The sequence below is a fragment of the Octopus sinensis genome, linkage group LG1, assembly GCF_006345805.1.
Source record: "Octopus sinensis linkage group LG1, ASM634580v1, whole genome shotgun sequence".
In the NCBI taxonomy this organism is placed as follows: Eukaryota; Metazoa; Mollusca; class Cephalopoda; order Octopoda; family Octopodidae; genus Octopus; species Octopus sinensis.
In genome coordinates, this window is record NC_042997.1 from 57,431,937 (window position 1) to 57,447,624 (window position 15,688).

Sequence of the window (15,688 nt, forward strand, 5' to 3'; positions counted from 1 at the left end):
TCTTAGACTTGGGTAGACTTAAGATTTGAAACTGAACAGATGGAAATTGTGTTAAGCCTGCCAATTTTCCAGAGCTAGTTTTTTTAATGTGGCAAGGTTCTTGTTTTTATTTTTTAAACCTTAAGTCCCAGGTAAACTGACTAGATTACTAATTAAAGGTATATCAGGCATGGCCATCCTGATTTTTCCTCTATGCAGAGAACCCAGAAACACATTATCCAAAGTATCTATTTTTAAGATGGTATGGTGTGATTTGAAGGAAATTTGGCTGTTATTTCAAGCACATTGAGTAACTGTGTAGAGGCTCCTTTGCTGTAGCTTGGTTTACCACCACCTAGCACTTCAATGATTTTAGTAGTCTACTGTGTTGCCCAGATCTATGTTTACATTCTCCCCATACTTGCAAAAAGATTATGAACACTCCTAAGTCATTACCATAGTTTCGTTCTTTAGATTTTAAGTACATAGAAAGTTCTTGGAAAGAAATATTTTAAAATTGTAAGTAATCCTACATTAGAATGTAAGTTTATCACGTAGTAGTAAAAGTTTTAAACCATGAGAATAAGTTTCTCCTTTATCTTTATATTAACAACTGAATTTTTAAGAATTATGTTCAACAAAAGACAACTTGATACATGAGCAAAAATGATAAAGAGAATACTGACAAACAGACAGAGTGACAAGAAGAAATAGACTAATTGGAGATGATAAAAAACATGAAAGAGACCTAATAAAAAATATGGACATTCTTTTATCTATGAGAATGAAAAAGGGTTATATATAGTTTTCACAATGAAATTTAACAAATAACTCTTAACATTTGACATTTTGATAAAAAAAAAAAAAACAGTTGAAAAACCAGTTACACACATGAAAATTAACAGATTATTGGGAAAGCTTACCAACTGTCAACGGATCTTCAATACACAACAAAGACGGACGGTAACCATTTTCCATGTCTTTCTGAATTTCTTCTTTTGGTACATATGAACCTCCATCCTTAATTCGAATACCAGTCTTTAGATAATTAAAATTACGACCATAAAGTTCAAAAAATTCAATCAATAGTATTCCAAGGTTTGTGTTAGAAGTTTTAGCTTCTAATCGAGGATGAAGCTGGAAATAAATTGAAGAAAGTTTTACAGGAAAATTTTGATAGCAACTAAAAGTACAATATATATGCAAGGAGGAAAAAAAATAGTGTTTCAATTATTTGATTATTAGGCACACTTGCCTTTCTAAAAGCTGTGACTGGCACTGCTACTGGGTGGAACCTATTCTTACAATGGCTTTCCATAATGACAAGAATAAAATGGCACAATTTAAATTTAAGTGCTAACTGACAAACTAGGATCTTAGCATCACTCTATAGCACCAGCTAAAAATATACCCCAATATTTGGATAAGTATTTTGCAATACTTGAGTGGGTTGAATGTTCAACTATTCTCAAATGGAACAAGTAACTTGGATTTACTAATAAACCTTTCAACTATGAAATGCTTTTTATAAAAATGATTTCTTTCTAAGGAATAAGAATAATTTCATATTGAGGTACTTAATTCTGAGACAATGGAGAGATGTAAAGGAAAGACTTTGAATACTGCAACTACAGAGAAAGATATGACAATAAACAGTAAATCAGAGAATCATTAGAAATTTGGGATTTTTCAGGAATTTTTAAATAACATCACAGGAATACTATCAACATATATTTTTAATATAATTATTGCTGTCAACATATTTTTTAGCAATAGTTGAAATCAATGGAAATAAAGCCCAATGTTAGGGATTGAAAGAGTTTAAATATTTACCTGTAAAAAGCTAACAGTGAGAAGTATAAGGCAATATGAACTGATTCCACCAGTGAATACTTCGTTGAGATCTCGCTGTAGAAGGAACTGTTTGAGCACCAGTACCAAGTATTTCAAGTGTGGAAACTCCTCCATATAACTCTACAAGATAAAATAAGAGAAGAAAAACTTTTAGAAATTTTACTGAAACACCAATGCAAAATTTGCCTTTAATATCATCATCATCACTTGAAAATGAAAAAAGATGCTAATAATAAATTAAATCCGATTAGTAACAGACACAAATATCACAGTTTTTATCCCTTAATCTTTTTGCATTATGAACTTTATGTATCTTCTTTTAACAAAGCAGCCTTATTATAATTAAGTATTGAAACGCAACAGTTATAAGGATAAAGTTAAGTTGCACAGAATTTTATTACACAGCGGATATCAACAGTAAAAGTCTTAAACTGGTATCTACATTCAGTCTTCCATACATGTACAACCTACGTTAATCCTATAAACTGTGTGCTGGTCAACAGGGGAGACTACTCTGCACAATGCCTAGTCAGAAATTCAAATTTGTAACAGTTGATTGAAAGTTCTCAAAAGGAACGCCTACCAATGGCAAAGGTTAGCTAACTCTGAATTATCGGGGAATATTGCAGACCTTTTCATTGTCTAAATCTTTGCAGGCAGGTAAAAAATCTATCATTCTGCATTTCACTGAAATATGGAGGTATTCTGTTGATAATGTGCCTGTTATCAGTTCTTGAAATTCCAGATAAATCAGAAGTAGAAAGAGTTCTCTTCATTCTTAGACCTAAAGAAGCATGTGTATTATAACATCCTTTCAAGTTGTGATGAACACAATGTAAGTTTTCTGGATATCATAAGGTAGTGTAATGGATACTCAAGATACAACACCACTACTTTGGAGTGGTGTTGTATGTCAAGTATAATAAATGGATAAGTAGATTGATTTTGACAACAGGAAGATGGCTGGAAGTGGTGTAGATGTAGGTTTCAAATTGTTGTGTTTGATGGTGGAAGTAGCATTTAAGCAAGATTAGCTAACCCCATTCTAATGCATATTAGAGGGCTCATGATAATTTTGTGCTGGTGGGAAATAGTGTATATCTTACTAAACCTAAGAAATCCCAGGCTACATTTGTAGTGACATCTTGAGGGGAGGGGTTACACTTTTCAGATCTGGAGTTGTGAATATGTCCTCCATATAAACTAGCTCTTCAGAGATGTACCTGCTTCATTATAAACAAGGATACTCTGTTCAAATTATTTTTGTGGGAGGTGAAACTTTTGGTGGACAAGCTAACAGATAAAGAAAGAAAGGTAGGTAGGTAGGTACATAGGTAAACAAGATATAAATAGGAGTGTGGTGTATTAAGGATAGAAAATAATCAGGATAGAAAGAGAAAAATAGAAATAAATTTCAAGTTTAGACTCAAGCATGCCAATATTTAGTTAAAATATGAGAAACACTTCAAAAATATAAATATTGACTTACCTTGATAAGCCTGGCACTTTTTACCCCGTTACGCATGTTGAAGCTAATGTCAACTTTAACCTCAGTTTGTCGATCAGTCAATTTCACAATGGGGACCTAAAGTAAATTAATATGCATTTAATTTAAATTTAAATGATATCAAAGAAATACAAAGAATTTTTCAAAGGACAAGCATGTATATGGCAAAGAAATTATAACAAAAATTAATCACTTCAAAACAGAAAATTCATTCAATATGCTTCATAAATTTAAAATTAACAGGAATTTCTGAAATTTATAGATAGCCTTCAATTCTTTGTCATTTATCCATAATATTTTTTATTGTCTTAAATTTAATTAAATGAAAAATCAAAATGTATTTAAGTTTAACCCTTTAGCATTCAAGTTACTCTGTCAAATGTAATAATTATTTATTCACATTGTTTTGGATTAACCATGCATTATGTTGTGGCAGTGAGATTTTGATGATGAGACTATTTTTTAAATGACATTGCAGAGTGGGTGTGAGAGGACAGATCTGGCCAGTTTGAACATAAAACAAGCAGAATATTTGTGCCAGATATGACGGCCAGTTTAAATGCTAAAATGTTAAACTTATTACTGCAATAATACCTTATTTCAAAGGTGAACATTCAAAAGATGTTAGAATGTCTTCACTTTAATCAATAAAATGACTGGTAATTTCATGAAAAAAATATATGTAAGGAAATGCATCTTCATAGAACTGAGATGATGAAAGTTTAGAAATATTATCTCATCTTCTTTCAACCATTTTTGAATTACTTGATGTTAACTTAGAAATGAAGAAAATCAGAAGAGGGAGAAAGCAGTAGATGGAGACTTAAACATAGATATTCATGACGGCCTTCATCACCGCCACCATTTTCACACTGATTTTTTTTTTCCATGATAGCATAAGGTGAGTGGGTCTTCTCTAACAGTGTTTTGGTTAATCATCACACAATCATTTGTCATCTCTTTCATGTGGTTTGAGATCAATTTTTAACACTTTGCCTAATGTCTTCCTATTTGTGTGTGTGTGTATTATACATATATATATATGTATGTATGTACACATATACAGTGAGGGTGCAATTTAAACTAATGAAAGCAACTCTTTGTATCGATTTGTGTTGTCTTTTATCTTTTGTTGCGTGTGTGCCTAAGAAATAGTTTAGTTTCCTATACGAGTATTGTCCCTTTAATATCAAGCAAAAAAAAATTTATAAAAATTTGAGAATTAAATTTAAATATATATTTTTTCTAATGGATAAAATTTTATGAAACCTTTACCAATATATTCCTTTAACATTTCTCTTTCATATTAATATCAATGTAATAATTCTTAATCAAAATTAAAAGAATGGTGTGGATTCAAAGTGTCGATGTTGGGCGTTACTACCCATCAGTCAACCAGTTTGGTCTATACATTTTTTCTCTTAACTTTTGTTCTACTACAACAGATTTTGTATTATGTCTAAATGTAGCTTATCACTAGTCAAACATAATTCAAAAAACTAAATTTGTTTTCGATTAAAACTGAATTAGTGAGACTGTTTGGAAGACACCGACTGTGACAAAAAAGCTACATTAAGAATATTATTCAACTACTACAATAGTTGAATGATATATAGTTGAAATTTATAGAAAAATAAAAGATAAAGACAGGTGTAGAACAACAAGCAGGTGTATTAATTTGATGCTCAGGAAAGTGCAAAAGTCTTCTGTTTCGAGCCTATGCTCTTCAATAGAAAAGAATAAGAGAAAATAAACAGAGAGAATAAAAGAAAAAGACTTGTGGATTTAGCGGTCAATGTATAGAGTGTGAAAAATCAGAAAGTTCAAAAGCCATGGTAGATTGGAGCAATTTTACATCAAAAGAAGAGTCCAGTGAAATACACAAGGTAATTCAAAAAGAATGAACTGATTTCATTACGCAATATTTTAATAAGGAAAAGTAATAAAAAACTCCAGCTAAGTCACAAGTATTTACTCACAATCAACTTTTATTTCCTGAGTTGATTGCTGTTGATTGACTACAGCACCCATGGCAGCCATTAAAAACTTAGAAAATTCCACTGCTACCCACTAACCTCAATGACCTTAAACATCGAATAACAGTGATCAACTCAGTGGATTGTGATATGCAGGTATGCATCAGGGAGAAATACTCTTATCACATCGATGTTGCCCATGCCACAGGTGGTGGCCACATTGAACACTTGTGAGACAGAAAATAAAAGTTGATTGTGAGTAAATACTTGTGACTTAGCTGGAGTTTTTTATTGCTTTTCTTAATTAAAATATTGTGTAATGAAATTGGTTCATTCTTTTTGAATAACCCTGTATGTATATATATATATATATAAAATCATTTGATTTTGGGTTTCAGTCCCACTTGAGCAAGTGTTTTCTGTTATAGCCCTGCCCATCTAAAGCTTTGTTAATGGATTCAGTAGATGGAAACTGAAAGAAACTCTGTGTCTGTGTATGTGTATTTTTGAGGAATTCCCTTCTCAGCCACCTGATTTTAGAGTTCAGTCCCACTTGTGCAAGTGTCTTCTAATATAGCCCCAACCCAACCAAGGCCTTGTTAGTAGAATCGGCAGATGGAGACTGAAAGAAGCCTGCCGTATGTGTGTTTGTGTGCATGCCATCTTAGAGTCTTTTTTTTTTGACATCATGTGAGAGTTGTAAACGAATATACAGGTGGTTGTGTCTTCTTGTCTTGACATGTGACAGTCAGAAACAAGTATCACTATCATTACAAGTGGTATTACTGGTATTACCAATCCATGAAAACATGTCAGTATATGAGGAAATATAATTTTGCTTGAAAATAGGTAAGGATTGGTGACAGAAAAGATTTCCAGTCATAGAAAATCTGCCTCAACAAATTCATTTGATCCATGCTAGCATGGAAGACTGAATGTTAAAATTGTATATTATATCCATCCATCTTCTCCAGTCCTGGGATATCGTTGGGGTAGAGTCCTCAGGTACCTCCCCCTCAGGATCCTATCAGAAGCAACAGTCATTAAACTTTCTGGTTGGATTCCCAAGAGTGACTAACTGAGATTCGGGATATTATCCAATCATCTCATTCCTAGTCTACTCTAGGTTTCCTGCTGGTTGCCTTGGCTTGAAGAACTCGTCTTGCAATTCTTTCCTGTGACATTGTGATCACATATCTGTAGTATCTCTTAATGAGGAGCCATAGTGGCTTGACTTGGGAGAGACTCCTTTATCTCCAAGTTACATGGAAATCTTTCAGAGAAACCCCATTTCCACACCTTGTGTTTGCAATTGCACCCTATTCAAGAGCATAGGTGAGGAGAGGCACAGAAACTAAACTGAAGATAGTAAATTTAGCTTTTTTTTTTTTTATTTTTTTACCAATCTCTCCACTTCTTAGGACTGAATGCTGGAGCTGCCACAACACCATGACAGCATCTGCAATTCTAGTGTCCAATTCAGCCTCCTGCATTCCATTACTTGTGAATACGGTCTCCATTAGTCTCAGTGATGTTCCACTAACATGCAGAGTGCACTGGGAAAACTTTATAGAGAGGATCAACATCTTGGTCTTTACAATACTAATTCTCTTTCCTGCATTGCACACAATCTTTAGGTTAGTTTCTAGAATGTATACATACATAATGTAACTGTGACTTCATTTACAGGTTATTTTCTAAAGCAAATATTAAAAAAAAAATACTTACGGATGCTTTATCTAACACTTTGATATATTCTTCATCAGCAATGTTATTCTCGACCAGAGCACCTTTCAACTTCCATAGCGGGGGTGTTTCCCAAGTTCCAAACACAACCAGGTCAATATCACTGATAAAAATAAATAGATTTCAATTTATTTGTATTCAATACATTTGTATTTACATTCCAAAAACAAATATGTAAATACATGCACAAACATATATATTACTGAATATATCTCTATGAAATAACACATCGAGTTATTCAGCAACAAGAAATTTGCAATAAACATAATTGACTTAAAACCATTGCACCTTTTTTTGACATTAACTAGTTTTGTAAGGTACCTGGTGCATCCCAAACCATGAAACTGTTTCCAGATGACATGAGCATTTTTGTATGGTTTTCCTTTCATTTCCATCAATTTCATCCTAAATGAATATTGTGGATTTAGCTGTTCTTCAATCTAATTTTGTGCACTGTTTATAAAATGTAGATGCTATATGACACGAAAATTAGAATGAAGCATGTCCAACACAAGTTCTAACAAGCCAGTCTTTCACTCCTAATCTGAAGTCCACAGCATTACTTTATCTCCTTTCTTTTTCAATAGTGATTTCTTTACAGGAGTTCTAATATTTAAGCCTAAGATGATGATTGATTTTGTATTCAAGGAATATTTGATGTCCAAACATGTCTACAATGTAAACTTTTGAGCCATTTTGTTGGCAGCTTATCTGAATAGTTGTAGACAATTTCTGAGGTTGGTTACTAACAAGTTTGTCTTCTCTTTCAAAAGGTAGCCAACAACCAGTTTCTCAAATTAGTTATTAAAAAATATTCAATTAGAAGATTCAACAATTGCACCCTAAATGTGCAGCATGATATTATCATTGTTTAACATTTATATTTTAACCTTTTCATCATTAATCCACCCAATACCATCCAAATTTTTCCATAGTTTTAGATCATTAATACATGTATTTAGCTATATGTCAGATGTAGAGTCAGATATTTCAATTTCTTACTGAGGTAATTCCAATACAAGTAAATGAAAGCAAGAATGAATTTATTCTAGAAACACAATAGAAATTTTTAAAGTATTTCTCTTCAAAACTTTTCAGAGGAAACTAAGCCCAATCAATCTTTCTGATGACTTAAAGCCAAACAACTATAATAATGAAATTATTGTGTATATGCCTACCAAAAATTTCCAATCAATGACTACAAATACAAAGAGTTAAAAAGGATATAAATGAAGGAAAATGGAAGACAGAACATAGTCACAAACATGGTTGGACAAGATTCAAACAGTATTTAAAAATATGATCTTTAAGAAGCTGCCAGAGATTACCAAACACTGAAGCACAGATGAATCCTTCAACGATATCAATATTTCCAAGATCATAACCACAACGAGGTTTTCAACTTCTATCAATATACCTGTACATGGGGAAGAACAAAGAACATTATATTTCCATATTTAAAATAAGGGTTCCATGTAGAGAATTCTAGTCTTCCACAAGATACAGTTGTCTTAATAAAATTTAATAAAAGCTTATGAAATAAATGCCATTCACAATTTTCAAAAAAAAAATATATGTAAATAAATTCTTTTAACTAAAAACTGTCTTAAAATTAAAATGGTAGGGGCTGTCCATAAAATGTGAATATGGGTACGATGATTTTCAGAAAGAAAATCATATAATGGGTTCCATGCCAAAACAAGTTTGGGAACTGATGACCTAGGGTACAATGTGATTGAGAAATTATCACCAAGTCAAACTTGGAGCAGACCTAAAAGCTGTGATTGCAGCTGGAAAAAGACTGACATTGGATGGATTACATGACTCCAGTGCTCAACTGGTACTTACGTTATCAACACCAGTCTGGAACCCCTATCTTGCCCAGGATATTAATCGTCTGGAAGCTGTTCAGCGACATGCATCCAAGAGAATACCCTCCATCAGGCATTTGCCATATTCTGAATGCCTTACTTCCCTGGGCATGGATACATTGAAACTCCGACATCTGGCAGCTGACTTGGCAGACACCCATAAAATTATTAACCATCTTACAAACAATAACTCTGAGCACCTTTTCAAACTCCATCTATCTAACACCCGTGGACATGTTTACAAAGTCAGAAAACAGCACAGCTCCCATGACTTTCAGAAACATTTTTTCAAGCTAAGAGTTGCTGAAGTATGGAATAAACTGCTGGCACCAGTTGTTAGTTGTTGGAGCACTGCATCCTTCAAAACTTTCATGCTTCCTGAGATTCGCCAACACTACACCTGATTTTCTCCCCTCCATACACATGCAAGCATGTATCTGACTCATACATTGTTCACTTTCCAGACATTTGTACATTACTGCATATGCTTTATGTGCACTTTTGACAAGTTGTGGTGCACCTGAGCACTGTATACAATAATTTCATAATTATAAAAGAGTAAAACACAAAGTTGACCTCAGCAGAAAACCCTACAAAAATGCTCATGTCATCTAGAAACAGTTTCATGGTTTGGGAGGCACCTTACAAAACTAGTTAATGTCAAAAAGGTGCAATGGTTTTAAGTCAGTTATATTTATTGAGAATTTCTTGTTGCTGAATAACTCAATGTGTTATATATATATATATATATATGGTGATGTAAACAGGAAAAATAGAACTCAAAATATGAGCATATGTATATTTTTATTAATATTTAGCAAAAGCAACAGACTGACTCAAGGGCTGAGAGTTTTGTGCATTTGATAAATACCAACTACATACAAAAAAGAAAGAAAATCGATTTTCTATCTACTTGCACTCAACTACACCTGAATGAAAATGGTACAAAGGAGACAGTGGTAGGATGAATATGATGATGAGATATGACTTGGTTAGTAGACAGATAATTTGGTGGTGTTAGTGTTATCTGCTTTTGTATATGGTAAATGGGTGAACTGCAAATAAATTTTAATTATCCACCAAATATCAGGGGGCTAAACAAGCAAAATAACAATCTACTGCTCTGTGTAATGTAATACAATTGGGGAAAGATAACATATTTAATGATAAAATGTGTCTGGCCTGAGTTGTTTTTGGGGAGGGGGGGGGGTCAATTACATCAACCTCAGTGTTGAACTGGTGTTTATTTCACCAACCCCAAAAGAATCAGTGGAATTTGAACTCGGAATATAATGACAGACAAAATGCTGCTAAACATTTTGTCAAGTATACTAACAATTCCACCAACTAACCTTCTTAAATAATAATCCTTACAACTATAAACACAAAGCCTGAAATGTTGGGGAACTGGGAGCTAGTTGGTTACACTGACCCCAGTGCTCAACTGGTACTTTCATGTGTTATCAACACTAAAAGAGTAAAAAACAAAATTGACCTCAGCAGAATTTGAACTCAGAACATAAAAGACAGATAAAATGCTAAACATTTTCTCAAGATGCTAATGATTCCACCAGCTAACCATCCTAACTGATGGTCACAAGAAACTATGCCAGGATTGCTAATGTCAGGAGAGGAAAGCTGCCACAAGATAGTCAATTAAAATGACTTCCAAGCATGTCTTCTGCAACAAATGCAGAGAAATTCATTAGTTTATGTATAATTTAATATCATAAAATAATTTCCAAGTTTACTCAGTATTCAATTTTTTTAAATGTAATTTTAGTCAACCCCCACTGGGAGGGTATGCGTATTAATGTATTTTCTTTTTATTTCATTTTGTAGTTTTCTTCAGATATTTTGATTAATTCCAAAGGACAGGCATCCGGCCATAGAAACCATGGACAATGAATGCTAAATGATGATTTCATGCTATTTTAACATTATAGGATGTCTGTTTTTTATGCACTCATGTTCAAATAAAATCTAATTCTATTATAAATCACTTCTAAAATATTGGCTAACAGCTTTACATAGTGATATATAGGATAAAATTTCATTTTATATTTTGCAAAACTGACCTGCAATTAAAATAGTTTTGAGGCAAAAATTTTGCTGTAGATTAATGTTCTGTTCAAAATACCACATTCATATGTCAAACAAAAAAGTTATAATTGTTTATGAAACCAGTCTATTATTTTTGAATTTAACATATAGAGGTGTATTTTAATTAAAAATATGGTAATGAGAGGGTTCAATTCATTAATTGTATGTAATCCTCTTATGAAAACAAACCCTTTTTTTTTTTTTTTTTCATTACCTACAAATAGTGAAACAACTTATTACATCCAATCTACAGCAAACCCTCGACTATCATGGGTGTTACATCCCAAAACTACCCCACGATAAGTGAAAGTAGAAACAGTACTGTATATTTTTTTTAATTATTCTTATAATTTGTATATATTTATTTTATTATAAATGCAAAACACCACCACAGAGGAATCGACACAGGCTTAAATAATAAACCACAATAGGTGAACCATGACATGGTGAAGGATTACTGTATTAACTAGTTAATTTGCACTAACACTAGTTTTAAAACAAAAGATGACCAGATAGACAAGATAATGAAGAGATGATAATATAATTACACAGTAAGAAATTTAAATAATGTCAATATTCTAAAAAAAAAAAAAAAAATTGATTGTGATGTGGCCATTAAAATTAAGATATGTGCTTTGGAATCAAATTGAAAATGGGTAAAACTATAAGCATTAATTTAATTGCAAGTGCATTGTCACTAAAAATCCTGTCTCACTTCACATGCCTTATATACACATATACAGGGTGTCCCACAAAAATGTACTCACATTTCGACTCCCCATAACTCACTAGATTTTTCATTTCTTTTCAGATCAAACTGATCCTAATAATGGCAGAAGTACGACAAAGATTTGAAGAAAATTTATCAAAAGGTGTGACTTGAAAGCATGAAAACATCATGAAAGTGCCAAGACAATTTGAAGTCATTTTCACAAAGATCTACTAATGTGATGCAACATTGCTCACATCTAAGATAAGTTCGAATCAGATGGAGCTGTGCAGGATTCCATAAGGAGTAGTCAAGAAAGGAATTTCCATAAAGGAAAAAGAATTGCTGGAAACCCTTCACTGTTTCCCCACAGAAATTTGTATGACAAATGACTCATGAGAGAGGAATCCCCAAATCAAGCACCCGTCACATTTTGAAATGAGTTCATTGGAAATGTTACATGTGAACATTAATCCATACTCTAAAAGAAGATGATTTATCCATTTATGCATGTAACCATCGACCTTGTTTCTAAGACAACCAACAAAGCATTTGTCATTTAAAAAGTACATTTTTTGGAGACACCCTGTCTATATATACACACACACACACACATACATATGCACACACACAGAATGCATTATTTTTTTCTTTAGGTAATTTGTATGAATTCAGAAAAAAATGCATAATTCAAAGAAAAGCTGTCTTTGAAAACAAATTAATACAAATAATCTTGAGAATCCTTTTACCACACCTATTCAATGAACTGCTAGCATCAATGTTTGCTTCAATACAGGTTTGGAAGAGCTGTCATGCCTGAATCAGATGGTCTTTATCCATTTTGGACATAATGCTAGTTATGGTGGACTTGAAAGAGTGTATGGTGTAGAGTGATTTGAAAGATTGTATGGTGTAGAGTGAGATATGGTGGGGTAGTAGGTCAGGTGTCTGAGAGAACATGATCACAGAGATTGGCATGCATCCATACTCGAGTTGTCCTATCCCTTCTTGTTGGAAGATGTATGGCCTTCCATTGCATACTGTCTATCAAGAGCCACACAACTTTCTCGAACATCTGTGTAGAAAATGGCACTGACACTTAAGCCCAGAGAAAAAAAAGTGAGGAGGTATGACATCTCCCTTGCAGATGACTATCACAGTTGCTGAGAACTTGGTATGCATGACCGTTAGAACCTCAGTCAGGTCTCATTTGGTTTACCTTTTGGTCTTGATCAAAGTTTTTCTCATCAGAGAAAAACCAAAGCATTCCAACCTCTCGGTGTTTTAACTTGTTTAGCCAGTGTTTTGCAAGGATCAAATGATTATCTCTCGTCACATCCAAAATAAACTGGCCCCTCTGCATCACATATTACTTGTACAAATATTCTAATGGTGCATTCTGAAACCTTGAGGTACTTCACAATGGCTCTGATTGAATTTCCAGGATTTTATCAACTATTTCTAGGACTTTTAGCACAAAGTTATGTGTTCTGATGGTATTTGAACCCAGTGAATGCATTTTGTGTTTAGCTGCCTATGTTGAATCCAATCAGCAGCTGCCAAGTCCTTTTGAACATGAACAAAGGATCAGGCAACTTTCAGAAAGCAAGCAATCTCTTACACTATGCTATGAAGATGATTACAGCCAGCCTTTTCATTTGCTGAATCAACTTGATATCTGACACTATTTATCTGAAAAGTGAGGTAAAAAGAAAGTTAGTTAGAAGAAAGAGTGCTTGAAAGAAGTGTACTCAGAAAAACCTGACACATCCTCTCTCTCTCTCTCTGTGCATGTGTGTGCACGCACACACACAATCAGTTTGCTCTAAAACAGAAAGCTCAGAGTAAACCTTCTGTTTTTAATAGGAGTTACACTAGAAACATATTTGCAGTAGTATAGCCTGGCACAAATCCAAATTATATGTCATCCAGATTTACCTTATCCTATATTAATAATAATTCTAAGAACTCATTAGGGATAGTAACATCTTGTAGAAGCCTGCTAGCAATCTGAGTTGTTAACCCAATTATGATTCAAAAGTGTTACTAAATTTATTTACTTAATTTGCTTTATCATTCTCAATTTGATCAACTCTACTGGCTGGCTCCACATTTACTAATCATTTTCACTTTCTCTCTCCCACTTTCCCTTACTAAATATGAGTTACCATGCAAATCTCTTTACAAGCACCTGTTCTACAAGCTGCCCACCTCATAGTAATCCCCTCATCCTCGAACAAGAAACTGACTTCCTGCAACCAGGGTTTGTTGACTTGTAAACTGCATGGCGACCTCAATAGTGCAGGTGACACAAGAAAAGCACTCAGTTCATGTTGTAAAGTGCTTGGTATAAGAAAGGACATCCAGCCATAAAAATCATGCCAAAGCAGGCATTGGAGCATGATGGAGTCCTTGGAAACATTGAATCCTGTCAAACCATTCAACCCACGCCAGCATGGAACATGGATGTTAATGATGACAAGAAGAACATCCAACTTTTTTTCATAGGCTACTGAGAGCACTATTCTAAGCTCAACTTGATCTCTACTATAAATTCAACTGATCAGTGCAATGGTCACTAAACTGTTTATATGAACAAAGAGGGTTCACAAAATTTTTTCAGGGTTATTAAGGCAAAGGGGGAGTGATTCTAATAATGTTTGTCAGTAAAGTTTAATAGGAGCCACATGCCAGAACCATGTAACAAGCGCCCATGCCAGAGCTATGTAAGAAATGCTCGTGCCAGTCATGTAAGAGGTGCCTGTGCCAGATCCACGTAAGAAGCACCCAGAACATTCTGTAAAGTGATTAGCATTAAAAAGAGCATCCAGCCATAGAAACCAGGCCAAATCAGACTGGAACCAAGTTTGGCTCTCCAACTATAGTCAAAGCATCCAACTCCTGCCAGCATGGAAATCAGACATTAAATGATGATGACTTATGCCTTCCTGAAGTTTGTTTTGCATTCTACTATTCTTCAGCCACAGTAATTGTGCACACCTGCATACTTGACCATTTCTATAATCCTTTGTTTTAGTTATAAGCTTCCTGACTGAAACATTTCACTGTCTACTTTCTGTAATTTGTTCTATTTGTAGTTAATTCTACCATTTCTGTTTGAAATTACATACCTTTCACTTTCTGAATGTTTATATTTCAAAAAATATAGCTGTATATATATATCAGTGGGTTTTATTTTAAATACATATAATACAGCCATAAAATGTGTAATCAACACAATAAGAAATGAAAATAAAAATAATGGAGATTATTATACTGACAAATTTTTCCAGAAAAATCTTCAAACAATATTTCATTCATATGAGAGCTAACTGAAACAAGTCTCACCAAAACTAACTCCAGCATTTTGCTTATTCTTAACATATAGCTCACTCAGTTCAACGGTTTTTTTTTTGGGGGGGGGGGGTGCTTCTTTTTTCTTTAACTACTGTTACATTAGCCAAAGAAAATACTCAAAATATGTTTGATTAACAAGCTATTACTTTTGGTTGGTCTTTTTCTACATAGGCACACAATAAAAATATTAGTTTTTTTAAAAAAATGGGGGGAAAATATTGGTTTTTTAAAAAAATGGGGGATAATACTGATCTGGAATCCAGTTTCTATGTTTTCTTCATTGTTCAAATTCAATATTTACATAAACAGCTCATTCCATACATTCAGCGTTTCAAGTAACTATAGTTCATTTTGTAACCATATTTCTAACAAATACACTTCTTATATTTTTAATCAATTTCAAAAATGTTTAATGAATATTTAAAAAAACAACTAAGATTGTTTTTACTAAACAGGTATTTGCAATGTAACACAAGGGTCTTATATAAAACTATCATAGGAAATTGTAATTTTGCTTAGACCACAAAAAGGTAAAGGAGTGTAAATAAGCACCTCCCTATTAACCATGGATGTGAGCTTAACTTAA

General features: G+C 33.3%; 1 protein-coding gene across 1 annotated transcript in view; it reads right to left on the minus strand.

The window, feature by feature from the left end:
* LOC115217386 (terminal nucleotidyltransferase 4B) overlaps positions 1 to 15,688 on the minus strand; it is a 61,721-nt gene that overhangs the window by 7,791 nt on the left and 38,242 nt on the right. Inside the window, exons 4-7 of the mRNA XM_036511579.1 lie at positions 7,045 to 7,165; positions 3,323 to 3,418; positions 1,813 to 1,953; positions 903 to 1,116 (exon numbers count right to left, since the gene is read on the minus strand). Coding sequence (XP_036367472.1) covers positions 903 to 1,116; positions 1,813 to 1,953; positions 3,323 to 3,418; positions 7,045 to 7,165 — 572 coding nt within the window. The remainder of the gene's footprint in view (positions 1 to 902; positions 1,117 to 1,812; positions 1,954 to 3,322; positions 3,419 to 7,044; positions 7,166 to 15,688) is intronic.